This window comes from Anoplophora glabripennis, unplaced genomic scaffold (assembly GCF_000390285.2).
Source record: "Anoplophora glabripennis isolate ALB-LARVAE unplaced genomic scaffold, Agla_2.0 scaffold80, whole genome shotgun sequence".
NCBI lineage: Eukaryota > Metazoa > Arthropoda > Insecta > Coleoptera > Cerambycidae > Anoplophora > Anoplophora glabripennis.
This window is the reverse complement of record NW_019416401.1, coordinates 1,004,968-1,016,845: the sequence shown is the minus strand read 5'-3', so window position 1 is coordinate 1,016,845 and position 11,878 is coordinate 1,004,968. Positions and strand designations below refer to the sequence as shown.

Genomic DNA, 11,878 nt, shown 5'->3' with positions numbered 1-11,878 from the left:
TTTTTCCTTTTCTAATAGGCTAGCTTCAATTAATTTACAATTGGTTAGACAGAGATAGAGGATATATTTTAATGCAACTTTTTTCGATATTTTTTCTTTTTCTTTTATTCCTTATAAGTGCTTGGTGAATATTATACAACTTATATTTGAATTAACAAGCTAGATAATTTTTGAAAATATTTTTTAAATAGAAAATTAATAACCGAGGCATTATTCAGCAAGCGGAGCTGGCCTAACCTCAAAAATGCCACCGGTTGACAACACACCTAACATAAATATGGGAAATTTCGAACTGCTTCATTCTTTACAAGCTTACAATAGGATTCCTATTTCTGAGTATATCTCGAAGAACACTGGCCTGACTATTGTAATAGCAGAAGTGGATGGACCTGTCGTTAACGGATATTTCTGTCTAGGTAAACTGTACATTTGTTTGTTGAAGTTCTATCGAAAACTGTCTAATTTCCTTTAGTAACCGAAGCATTCGACGATGATGGGTTACCACACACTTTGGAACACCTCATATTTCTGGGCAGTGAAGAATACCCTTACAAAGGTGTTTTGGATTTGTTAGCTAACCGCTGTTTAGCGTCTGGGACTAATGCCTGGACTGACACAGATCATACTTGCTATACTATGGAGACAGCTGGAAGCGAGGGGTTTCTAACCTTGATGCCTATATTCCTGGAACACATTCTATATCCGGTTTTAACGGTTTGAACTGTTGTGCTGTAACCGAATTGTATAGTTTCCAATTGTTTACTTTCAGGAGGAAGGGTTTATAACTGAAGTGCATCATATCACTGGGGAAGGGCAAGATGCGGGTGTTGTGTATTGTGAAATGCAGGGCCGTGAAAATTCTGCGGAATCTCGCTTACATTTAACTGTGGCGAGGAATATTTACCCGGGAAAATGTGGTTATTCATCGGAAACTGGCGGCTTGATGAAGAATTTAAGGGAATCCACTAACAACACGAAAGTATTGAATATTTTTTTTAAGAGTGATTGTTTTTGTTTTAATCATAGTTGTTTTTTTTTTAGGTGAGGAATTACCACAAAGAGTTTTACAGGCCAGAGAACTTGAAGATTATTATAACGGGTCAAGTTAAGCCTGGGGATGTATTCAATTCTTTGGCAAAGTTGGAGGAAAAAATATTGTCCAAGGTACGTAAATCAATCAGATTTTGCATGTTATATACAGTTTTTGACGACTGACATAATAGACTAGGCGGGATCTGTTCAAAACACAGACACAGTTCAAAAACTTAATTTTAGAAAAAAATTGAATAGGAAAAAAATATTCGTAATTAAATTTTACACATGATATACCTATTTTCAAATAAAAAAATACATTATTGCAAATATAGCAAAAACAAAAAAAGTGAAAAAATTACAATGTTTTTGTGATTTTTTAAAAGTACTTACTTATAGTTAGGATCTTCATACTTAATAATAATCTTTTTGATATAATAAAACATCACACCGATTTTCGTTAAAATCGGTCCGATAGTTTTCGAGTAATAATTTTGCAATCCAGATTTTTGAAAAAAAATTGAAATTTTTGCAAATTTAACTGAGCCTAAATTAAGGCGTCTAGATACTTGAAAATTTTATCACGTAAAAAAGGGCACTCTGACTTTAAAATGCGTTCAGAAAAATTGAAATCCGTTAATTAGGAGAGCCGTGGTAATTGTTTAAAGATATGTGTAATTTTTGCGCTTATAAACAAATAGAATAACTTTATAAATTCATTATAATTATGTATTTTTATTATTCTTTTAAAGTACTCGGAAGGACCCTTCTTTTAAAAAAAAAAAAACGTGATGAGTCGTTAATTGGTTCCAGAGTTATAGTCGATCACAGTTGACCGGCATTTCTGGCGTAACTACGAGATCTGGAGTGTTGTTTTTTAAACAAATACCTTTGTCATTCCGAGTACTTCCTGGGAGTGAATTTGCAAAACTTGCGCCCTTATGCAACCCATATAAAATGTCGATTAAAACTATGGGACCGAGCATGAAATTCACAAAAGATGTATGGGAGGTAGAGGTGGGGGGAGTCGAGAGCTCGGCTATTCCGGCCGATTCGAAATTGAAATCACGCGTTCAAAATAGCGGCGCACTTAAAAATTTTGATTATCTCGGTTTCTAGTGGGCCGATTTTGATGTTTTTTTTTAAATAGATGTCTCGCGAGCTGAAAAGTCCAAATATTGCATTTTTAAATGCGAATTATTGTTAATTGTCGACCTATTAACATATTGGTAATTACTATTTTTTAATTTGCTTTACTTTTCTCGTATTTTATTTATTCTATTAATGAATTTATATAGTTTTTATCCGTACATTATATTCAATTTGTTTAAACATTTAAAATTTGTTCAAACAATAATTATATAAATAAATTTTTAAAATCAAATTATCGTAGAAAAAAGCATTATACTACATTTTTATTGAATATAAATTAATTTTAAGTGTATATATATATTTTTTAAAATTAAACAATAATTTAATCAGTTAATGAAATCATTTTATTTTAAATATAAAAAGTTTTATGAAGTTATTATGAATTATTATTCGAGTCTAGCTCATTTATATACTACAGTTTCGAAAGTTTCATCAGCATCTTCTTCTATTTCTTCATCATCAAATTGGTATATATTATCTGCAGAAACCTCCAATTCGTGATCTTCCATTTCTTTATCTGAATATGTCTCCTCGTCAAAGTCAATTTCTATATCCGCCGATGTTTACCCATTTATTTACGAGAAGAAAATTGTAAACGTTTAGTTTTAATAATATTTGATAGAGGTGGTATTCGCAATATGATGCAACACAACGGAATTGTAATAACAATAATCTTAAACAATCTGGAGGGTTTACAGTTATTTTTATTCTAGCAAATTTACTTTTATTGTGAAATACATTCAAACATTTTTCAAATATAAACGGGCATGGCAAAGTTAGAATTCTTAAATTTTTTAACATTTCTGTACATGTATAATGACTAGAAATTTCTGTCGTACAACTTAACATCTTTTGTACAACAAAAACCTCAGCAGAAACTGTAGAATTTCCCCAGAAACACAGACCATACCCAAGATGAGATTTAACAGACCTCAATTGGGAGAGCGTCGGGGAACTGAAGAGACTATCCAGCTAGTTGCGGATTGTGATTAGTTCCTTGGATTTCTCAATCTTGTCATCCTTCGGTACATCGTAGCTGGCTTCAGGATAATGATCCACTTCACTTGCTTTCGAGTTCAAAGTTTGATTTTAGAGGGGAGGCTTTCAACTGACACTAGACTGTTTTGCATCTTGATTTTAAGGAGCACTTCAGTTTTATCTAATTTATTCCTGAAGCAGTCAGTTTTCTAAAACTCGTCGCATAATCCATAGGGGGACAGAGGTGCCTTCCAGAGACCATGGCAGAACCCGGTACCGCCACTCACCGACGAGTCCAAGGAGCTCATCATCAAGTACCCCACGGACGAAGAGAGCAACGGGTTATTTAGCATGGCATGGCGAGGCGCTTCTTCTGTTAAAGATCTGTACACAGTCACGGCGACCAACTTGCTACTGAAATACTTAACCGAATATTCCGTCTCTCCCTTACCGAAGGAGTTTGTGGAAATAGAAGAACCCTACGCCAGCAAAGTAAATATTTAAATGGCTTTGCTGTACCGTCTTTATTGCTGTGATGTTTCTTTTTGTAGATATGCTACAATTTGTACGAAAACTCGGAGACTTGCGTGTATGTTACCTTCGAAGACGTCCCGGTGGATAAACTCCCCGAAATCAGGCCTAAGCTGCAGGAACTCCTGAAAAAAATCCTCGACAACAAGGACATTAACATGGAACGCATGGAGAGCATCATCAACAGGTACAAGTTGGAGAGTCTCAGTAACGTGGAGAACAGCCCACACCACACCGTGGCGTTCATGATAATCGGACATATGCTCTACGGAAACACCAAAGGAGATGTAAGGCGGTATCGGTCACCGTTATGGTATTATTTATAAGTTTTTTTTGCAGCTGGAGCAAAGAGTTAATCCTTTAACGGATCTCTCGAAACTTATAAAGGAGCCCGTCTCGTACTGGTTGGAGATACTGAGGAAATACTTTGTGGAGAACAAGTACGTCGCTATTCAGTGCGTCCCGAGTAAGGAGGAACAAGCGAACATGGCCAAGGAAGAGAAGGAACGTATTCAAGCCCAGATAGACAAACTCGGGGCGGCCGGTCTGAAGGACAGAGAAGGAACTCTCGAAGGAGCCTTGGAATTCAACGAGAGGGAACCACCCAGCGACATGCTCACCTCCGTGCCCATTCCGAGCTTGAGCTCGATCAAGTTCCATAATATCGTGAGGTACAGCACGGATTCCGACACGAAACAACCCATAGACCTATCCGGGACGCCCATCTTTACGTACTTCGACCACTTGAAAACAAGTTTCGTCTACGTGAGTACCGAAATAAGTCATTAATTAATTTCTCACCCGACAGCAATAAAAACAATTCGTTACAGATTTTCGCGCTGCTTGATACTTCCGGCGTCCCGTCGGAGCTGCGAGATTACCTCCCGCTGCTCCTGGAATCCCTCCTGGAGCTTCCCGTAGAGCGGGACGGCAAAATAATTCCCTACGACGACGTCGTGGCGCAGCTGAACGACGACACTGTCTCCAGCTGCACGTCCATCGGTTTAGGAGGCGGGAGGTGCCTTTTTAAATGCGGCAACTACTCTCAGACCTGTATCGTGAACCTGCAAGTCGAGGCGTCTAAGTACGAGATCGGTTTGAAATGGTTGAAGGAGCTGCTGTACAAGACCGTCTTCACGGCGGAAAGGCTGAAGGTGGTGGCGTTGAAGATGAATAATTCCGCGGCGCAGGTGAAACGTAGCGGAAGGAGCGTCGTTTCCTACGCGCTCAAGGGGATGTATTATTCAAAGGGTGAGTTTCATTACACTTTGTCAGTTTAAAATGATTTTGGTTTTAGTGGCCGTCTAGGTGACCTGATTTAAGTCCAATCGGCAGAGTTATTTCGTTTTTTGTTTTCAGATAGTAACGTTGCGAAGAACGGGCTGCTGCAGCAAAATAGGTTCTTGACCGAGATGATCTCGCAACTGGACAGCGATGCGAGTAAAGAGGTTATAGACAAGGTGGAAAAACTTAGGAAAATAATCACGGAGCCGTTGAACGTTGTGCTGTACATCGCCGGCAATTTGGATTATTTGAAAGATCCTGTTGCGCCGATCAACGAATTTTTGCCCTCGGAAGTTGGCGTCGCAGAAAAACGACAGCGGTAAGTAACAAAGTTTTGGATATTTTCACTTTATTTAGTGTAAACGTTACTTCATCTGTAAATTTTCTAAAATTGTGATGTTCCATTGACAAAATTTTGCTAGTACCCATTTGATACGTTTTCTAGAATTTCTACCTCAAATACCTCACATTTTGAGTTGTACAGACCCGTGACACCTTTAAACTAATTGACAAATAAATATATACCGTGTCGATTGATTTCTTAACAAAAACCATTCAACTTATAAATGAGATGCCACAATTGTACTTTGTCAACATTCCCCATAAATTAAAGACGGACAGAGACGTCAATTGTTCCCTGGAACGTGGGATTATTTAAAAAATACATAGAACAAAAAACTGAAATAATGTCAACTTAGGAATTACCCTTTTTAGGTACTTTTTTTAATAAAATTACCCGTCTTTATGGATTCTACGTCCTGTAAAAAACAATTCTCATCCTGTGTTATTATGTCGGTTGATTTCTTAACACAAACCAATTCAACTTATAAATGAGATGCTACAATTGCACTTTGTCAACATTCCCCATAAATTAAAGGCGGACAGAGACGTCAATTGTTTCCTGAAACGTGGGATTATTTAAAAGATACATAGAACAAAAAACTGAAATAAAGTCAACTTAGGAATTACCCTTTTTAGGTACTTTTTTTTATAAAATAGCCCACCTTTATGGATTCTACGTCCTGTAAAAAAAAAAATCTCATCCCGTGCTATTATGTCAGTTGATTTCTTAAAAAAAACATTCAACTTATAAATGAGATGCTACAATTGAACTTTGTCAACATTTCCCATAAATTAAAGGCGGACAGAGGTGTCAATTGTTTCCTGAAACGTGGGATTATTTAAAAAATACATAGAACAAAACACTGAAATAATGTCAACTTAGGAATTATCCTTTTTAGGTACTTTTTTTTATAAAATTGCCCACCTTTATGGATTCTACGTCCTGTAAAATAAAATTCTCATCCCATGTTATTATGACGTTATTTTTTTGATAAAATTTCTTTTAGCCTGAACGTAACTCCCGATTATAAGTTGCTCGACCCCAGCCCGTTAAACGGCTGCATAATAGGCATGGGCTGCCTGGAATCATCGTTTTTCTTCCAGTCGACGAAGAGCATAACTTCCTACACCGATCCCGATCTACCGGCCTTAATGCTGTACCTCCAATACTTGACCCAAGCGGAGGTATTAAAAAAAAAACCTCATCGCCGCCACAGGTGTTACAAACGTTCCGTTCTAGGGACCCCTCTGGAAGCAAATTCGAGGCAAGGGCTATTCCTACAACTACGCCATCATGGTTAAAGTGAACGAGGGCCTTCTGTATCTGATATACGCGAAGGCGACCAACGTCGTCGGTGCTTACAAGGAGACGAAGGACATCGTCGCTAAGCAATTGGAGGCGAGGGAGTGGGATAGCGCCTTGTTGGAGTCGGCGAAGAGTTCTCTTATTTTCGAGATCATCGACGAGGAGAAGACGATCGGGAACGTCGTGGCGTTGTCGATATTCTCGTACTTCCAGAACGTTGATTACAAATTTAACAGGTATTGTTTTTTTTTGTATTTGTGAAGTTTTAAAGTGTGTTTGGAAAGTATAGGAAAAAAAATTTAGAGGGCGGGAAGTAATTTAACTTTTTTTAAAATAAATTTATCACCGTATTATCAGCATGTGATGATATAGTCAACGGCTTCAGTGTAATGACCACTTAGATACATTAATTGAAACTGTTGAATGTTGGTCATATATTTAGGTCATGTAATAAAAATACCCAGTATGGCAGCTGTAAGATTCTCCTTTATGCTTATGTGTGTCTTATACTTCTTTATGGAACAAAAATACTCTATAGAGTTATTTTGTGGGATGCTATTGCCATGAATATGTATTTAAAAAAAAATTTAATGACGAATCTCAATGCTTTCATGGAATTATAGGCTATTGACTATATCCAAAAAAACAGAGTTAAAAGGAACTATGACGTTCAAGCAATTTTATTGCATGAATCGTTCAAAGGGTCATTTTAGATGAAAAAACCGCGGAGTGCTATTAAATTAGAGGGTGGAAATTGGAGATAGGGGTGAAAATGCACCCCTTTCAGTTTTTTAATTGTAGCTCGAAAATGAAGCAAAATTTCGGTATAGTTCATAGGAAATATTATTTAGAGAATTGAATTTCCCATCGAAATGGCTTTTTTTTTAAATTTAAAAGGATAATTTTATGCAAAAAAATTGGTAATAAACAATTTAAAAAGAAACAAAAAATTGGATTTTCTGTTTTCTTTTTACTTTTTTGCCTCTAGTTTATTTTTGAGTAAAGATAGGTATAGGCATTGCTTCATAGAAAAAAAAGTAGATAAAATTTTCTTCAACACAAGAGGTTGTGAAGTATTTTTGGATGGAAATTGGCTCAAACTTAGCCAGTTTTTCGATTTTTGTCGTGTTTACCCTCATATGTATTAATTCTCATTTTTTGCAAAAAAAGAAAGGCAATAAGACGTTTAAGGATTTTCATCACGACTTGTTAGAAGGGTCATTAAAAATGAAAAAACCGGGGGGTGCTATTAAATTAGAGGGATAGGGGTGAAAATGAACTTTTGCAGTTTTTTAAATGTAGGACGAAAACGAAGCAAAATTTCGGTATAGTTCATGGAAAAAATATTGTAGAGAATTGAATTTCTCTATGCAAAAAATCGTTAATAAATAATTTTAAAGAAAGCATTAAATTTCTTGGTTTTTATTAATTTTTTAATAAAATAATTTTGTAAAAACTTGAGAATTTAAGAACAATAAAGTTTATTAATAATGTATATACAGTATGCCCACGGATGGAGTTGACAAGAGGAGAAAAACTCTTGTTTCTGATTTTATCGAAAAATGTCACTCTCTGCCCCTCGAAAAAATGAGACTGTCATACAAACATCTTAGATGAGATATACAGGGTGCTCATAAATTAAAAAAATACGAAAATAGTCCAGAGAGAAGTACCATTATTTATTATTTTACACATTTTTATGGAACAAATCTGTTTATAACCTCAAATAATGTCCTAATACAAATTTTAAAATCAAAATTTCAATTTTTGAGGTGGGAACTAGCTATACATACAGGGTATCCCGAAATTCATGCAACAAAATTTGGTCATAGATTCTTAAGACAAATTTAGGGGACCTGTATTTTTTCTTTTTGCCAACTGGCCCCCTCTTTCGGAGTTACAGCCCCCTGAAGTCCGCCCTTAAGAAGTCTTTTTTAAATCTCAAAACCATGTTGTACGAGAATCACTAAATTTGCTACACAGGGGTTTTATGACATGTGGAATCTCAAAGTGCTACGCTTTTTGGCGAGAAACCCCCTTAAGACACTTTTTCGTGGGCCCCCTTGTCTTTGGAATCAGAAAAATTTGATCGCAAATTTGATTTTTTTTAAAATTATTAGTTAGCTAGAAAGCCATTGAATTTAGAAACTTTTTTGTTTCTTGATATTTTTTTCGTAAAACGCAATGTTTTTGAGGAAAATGGCGAATCACGATATGCATTCGATCACATTTTGACATTTTTCTCGAAAACATTGCGTTTTACGAAAAAAGTATAAAGTGACAAAAAGTTTCTAAATTTAATGGCTTTCTAGTGGACTGATAATTTTTAAGAAATTTAAATATGTGATCAAATTTTTTTGGCTCCAAAGACAAGGGGGACCACGAAAAATTGTCTTAAAAACCTCTGCGTACCAAATTTAGTGATTCTCGTAAAACGGGGTTCTGAGATATAAAAAAAAGATTATTTTTAAGGGCGGACTTCAGGGGCCTGTAACTCCAAAAGAAGGGGCCACTTGGCAAAAATAAAAAGTAGGAGTTCCCTAAATTTGTCTTAAGAATCTGTGATCAAATTTTGTTGCATGAATTTCGGGACACCCTGTATAGACTAAAAGTCAGAATTGAAATTTTTATTTAAAATTTGTATTAGGACATTATTTGAGGATATAAACAGATTTGTTTTATAAAAATGTGTAAAATAATAAATAATGGTACTTCTCTCTTGAGTATTTTCGTGTTTTTTTAATTTATGAGCACCCTGTGTATCTAATCTAAGACGTTTGTATGACAGTCTCATTTTTTCGAGGGGCAGAACTTTTTATAAAGAGTGACATTTTTCGATAAAGTCAAAAACAAAAGAGTTTCTCCTCTTGTCAACTCCATCTGTGGACACACTGTATATACATTATTAATAAACTTTATTGTACTTAAATTCAATGAGAAATTCAATTCTACAAAATTTTTCCTATGAACTATACCGAAATTTTGCTTCGTTTTCGTGCTATATTCAAAAAACTGCAAAAGTGCTTTTTTGCCCCTATCTTTAATTTCAACCCTCTAATTTAATAGCACCCCGCGGCTTTTTCATTTTTAATGACCCTTCCAACAAGTCATTTGATGAAAATCCTTAAAAGTCTTATTTCCTTCCTTTTTTGCAAGAAATGAGAATTAAAACGTATAAGGGTAAACACGACGAAAATCGAAAAATTGGCTGTTTTATTTTCATCCAAAAATACTTTACAACCTCTTGTTTTGAAGGAAATATTATCTACTTTTTTTTCTATGAAACAATACCTATACCTATATTTACTCAAAAAACAAACTTAGAGGCAAAAAAGTAAAATAATTCAGAAAATAGAATTTTTTGCTTTTTTCTTCAAATTGTTTATTAACGATTTTTTTTGCATAAAATTTTCATTTTAAATTTTTTAAAATAAGCCTTTTCAATGGAAAATTCAATTCTCTAAATAATTTTTCGTATGAACTACAGCGAAATTTTGCTTTGTTTTCGAGCTACAATTAAAAAACTGAAATGGGTGCATTTTCACCCCTATCTCCAATTTCCACCCTCTAATTTAATAGCACTCCGCGATTTTTTCATCTAAAATAACCATTTGAACGATTCATGCAATAAAATATCTTGAACGTCATAGTTCCTTTTAAAATCCTCTATTCAATAGCCTACTACGTCAGTTTGTAGAATTGCACAGCATCGAGACCTGTACAAAGTTTTATCTGTTGAGAAACCAAAAATATAAAGTCCATTTTTAATATATTTTATAATTCAGTTCTGTTCGAACAGCACCGACACGGCACTAGACCAGTAACTCGAGGCAATCCTATTTTGAGGTTATGTAACTCCTTAATATTGCAATTTTAAAACGAGCTGGTACTAGCATTCTTACAAGTAAAATCACCGACTAAATTTTTCACTCGGTTTCCAGACGCGCTGTACGATTACGGCAAACGTCCACCTGAATCACCTGACCTAAACCCACTCGATGGCAATTTTTTTCAGAACGCTCCTCGAATTGATCAACAAAGTAACAACGGAGGACCTGAACCGAGTGGGTGAGAAATACGTCGCGCCTTTGTTCGATCCGTCTAAAATTAAGACGGCGCTCGTAACGGACCCGTCCAAGGCGGACGAGATCGCTGCCGGGTTCAAAAAGTGAGGATGACGATAATTTTTGTTTGTTTCGTAGGATTAATTGATTTTTTCTTAGGTTGAATTTGGATCTGAAAGTGTACCCGTCTCTGGAGGAAAGTTTTCTTAATAAATTGTAATCTATTCGCACGGCACCGGTGTGAGCATGTTCTCCGTCAGGCCTAATTGCTGCAAGATGTGATACCCTCAAGGCACTACTTTATATTAGCCGGCTGCTTGTATTTGATACACTTAATATGGGAGATTTATCCGTTTACATATTCATGATAACCCACTGTGTGATAATTTGATATATGTTTTCATGATTTTTTATTAGAATTTCTACTCTATTAAATTAATTATATTGTATCAACTAGTTGTTTCTTTTTTCCTTATTTACCTTTGCCATAAAAATTCAAAGGGCCATTATTCCATGGCTAGAAATTGGCCTCAATGATTTGGGATCGAGGGGGATTATCCCTCTTTATCCTGCCTCATCTCGTGTAGGCCCGTACAGCCTTCGTAGGTGGGCCTCATCCGTCGTCTACTCCGACCGCAAATGCTGCCGGTGTAGGCGCTTTGTGGGACCTCCTTTTGTCCTGGCTGGGCCCCGCCGGGTAGGGCTCTCTTCTGGCTATTCAAAGCGAAACGTTCCTTGGTACCTTATTCTTTCCGCGCAACATACGCGTATTGTTAGTTGCCTACATCTCATCAATTTCCTATTCTGTGATATATCTTTTCACGATTTTTTAACTTATATAATTAGTCATGCATTTTTTTACTCTACCGGAGTGCAATCTCAATTATCATAATAAGTAATTTGTTTTCAACTACGTCCATAAAACAACTTTTTATTGGTTATTGCCGGTTTATTCTTCCAGCTTAACATTTGCGTAGCGTTGGTTGCCTACATATACTGGTAGATATTTTGATTTGAAAGTACCACAGACCACCTAGACTGGTCGTATCTAATTCCAATGCACGGGTACCAGTGAATGCAAAATCCGGGGTAGTGGAGCGTGGTAGGCAATCTTATCGCGCGCATCATTAAGCAGATCCGGATTAAGTAATATTTTTATTACATATTAAATATTATATTGCATCTTATG

At 35.9% G+C, this 11,878-nt stretch overlaps 1 protein-coding gene across 1 annotated transcript; it reads left to right on the top strand.

Annotated features, from left to right (window-relative positions):
- The first annotated feature begins 72 nt into the window (after nt 1–72).
- LOC108917590 (uncharacterized protein C05D11.1-like) lies at nt 73–11,138 on the top strand. Its single transcript, XM_018724281.2, has 13 exons — nt 73–416; nt 473–714; nt 770–979; nt 1,042–1,164; nt 3,397–3,654; nt 3,714–3,980; nt 4,033–4,458; nt 4,524–4,944; nt 5,053–5,296; nt 6,327–6,504; nt 6,560–6,861; nt 10,641–10,793; nt 10,849–11,138. Exons 1-13 carry the CDS (start codon nt 245–247, stop codon nt 10,907–10,909), a joined length of 3,057 nt encoding a protein of 1,018 aa, XP_018579797.1. The 5' UTR covers nt 73–244; the 3' UTR covers nt 10,910–11,138.
- Nucleotides 11,139–11,878: the final 740 nt, after the last annotated feature.

Coding starts and splice junctions, on each gene's coding strand:
- LOC108917590 (XM_018724281.2), top strand. CDS start 245: ATGCCACCGGTTGACAACACACCTAACATAAATATGGGAAATTTCGAA. Junction 1,165..3,396: donor AGGAAAAAATATTGTCCAAG/GTACGTAAATCA, acceptor CATAATCCATAG/GGGGACAGAGGTGCCTTCCA. Junction 6,862..10,640: donor GTTGATTACAAATTTAACAG/GTATTGTTTTTT, acceptor AATTTTTTTCAG/AACGCTCCTCGAATTGATCA.